The sequence below is a fragment of the Frankliniella occidentalis genome, unplaced genomic scaffold (genome assembly GCF_000697945.3).
Source record: "Frankliniella occidentalis isolate FOCC.00 unplaced genomic scaffold, Focc_3.1 Scaffold20, whole genome shotgun sequence".
Taxonomy (NCBI): Eukaryota; Metazoa; Arthropoda; class Insecta; order Thysanoptera; family Thripidae; genus Frankliniella; species Frankliniella occidentalis.
In genome coordinates, this window is record NW_026267150.1 from 511,862 (window position 1) to 513,291 (window position 1,430).

The 1,430-nt window shown below is 61.6% G+C and overlaps 1 protein-coding gene across 1 annotated transcript; it reads right to left on the minus strand.

The window, feature by feature from the left end:
- Positions 1–317: 317 nt before the first annotated feature.
- On the minus strand, positions 318–1,400 carry LOC127748926 (zinc finger protein 628-like). Its single transcript, XM_052264642.1, has one exon. The coding sequence runs from the start codon at positions 1,398–1,400 to the stop codon at positions 318–320; it is 1,083 nt and encodes a 360-aa protein (XP_052120602.1).
- Between the last annotated feature and the right edge of the window lie 30 nt (positions 1,401–1,430).

Below are 1,430 nucleotides of genomic sequence, written 5' to 3' on the forward strand. Positions count from 1 at the left end.
GGCAAATGATTTACGTTATCCATAACAGAATGATAGGTGAATATTTTTTTCTAAAACAGAATCAGTTAAGTAATAGACTTCTCTGCATTTCTGAACATGCTGGAAGGTCGGTAGCTTACCGACTAGATACAACATGAGAATGTAATGAATGACACTACGCACAAAATATTTTAAGAGTTCTTAAGGAGCAAGTAAAACGATTCAAGAAGTTTTCAATAAAATTAAGACAATAAAATTTGCAAACAATCACAACAAATCACATTAGAGAAAAATTTTAGGCATCTTGGTCTACTACGATGCAACAGAATATATAATATTCAAGAGTTTTTAATCACAACAGCATCCTGGACCAGCGTAAGGAGTTGCGCCACACGGTCCAATGGGAGCAGCCCCATGTGCACGGTGTCCTCGTGGTCCCTGATCTTCATGGGGTCCTCGGCCACGATGAGGCAGGCCTTGCAGACGTGCAGGCTTTCCCCGCCCGTGGGCGGCAGAGCGGCCTGGTGCAGCGTTTCTGCCGCGTGCTCCAGGTGGTCGTGGAGGTTCTTGAAGTGCGTGCCGCACCGGCACGAGTACGGCCGCCGCCGGGGGTGCGCTGCGGCCAGGTGCTGGTCGAGGGCCTCGGCGCTGGGCAGGACCTCGCGGCAGCGGCTCGGCTTGAGCACGGGGCAGCGGAAGACGCGGGGGTTGTGCTCGGCGCGCTCGTGGGCCTGCACCAGCTCCTGCGCGGGGAACCACACGCCACACACGCCGCAGTGCTGCCGGCGCATGGCGGCCAGGTGGCCGTGGTGGTGCAGCAGCAGCGAGGACACGTTGTTGAAGGCGCGCGGGCACATGGCGCAGTGCATGGGCTGCGCGCCCGGGTGGAAGGCCCGCACGTGCGCCGTCAGCTGGCCCGCCGACACGCACCACTCCGAGCACACGGGGCACTCGATGGCGAAGGGATGCGGCAGGGCGCGGATCACGGCCGTGTGGTCCACCAGGAGGTGGGCGCCCAGCAGCAGGCTCGACGGAAAGCGCGCCGTGCAGTGCGGGCACGCCAGCCGCAGGACGCGGTGCGAGCGCGCCAGGTGCACGCGCTGTCGCGACCGCGTCAGGAACTTCATGCCGCATATGGGGCAGCCGTGCTCGGCAGGGGCCACGTGCGAGGAGAGACGGTGGCGTGCCTGCTGCAGGCGGGACGGGAAGGTGAGCGAGCACTCGTTGCAGGCCAGGTCCGGCCCGGGCGGTGCTGTTCTGTCCGGGTGGCCCGGAGCTTGGGCGTGCGGCACCATGGCTGTAGATTGGTGCACCGGGGCTTGAGCGCGCGGCACCATGGCTGTAGACTGGTGCGCGGGGGCTTGGGCGCGCTGCACCATGGCTGTAGATTGGTGCACCGGGGCTTGCGCGTGCGGCACCATAGCTGTAGATTGGTGCACCGGGGCTTGGGC

Bases quoted from the DNA above. Each gene is read 5' to 3' on its own strand.
- LOC127748926 (XM_052264642.1), bottom strand. From the start codon at position 1,400: ATGGTGCCGCACGCGCAAGCCCCGGTGCACCAATCTACAGCCATGGTG.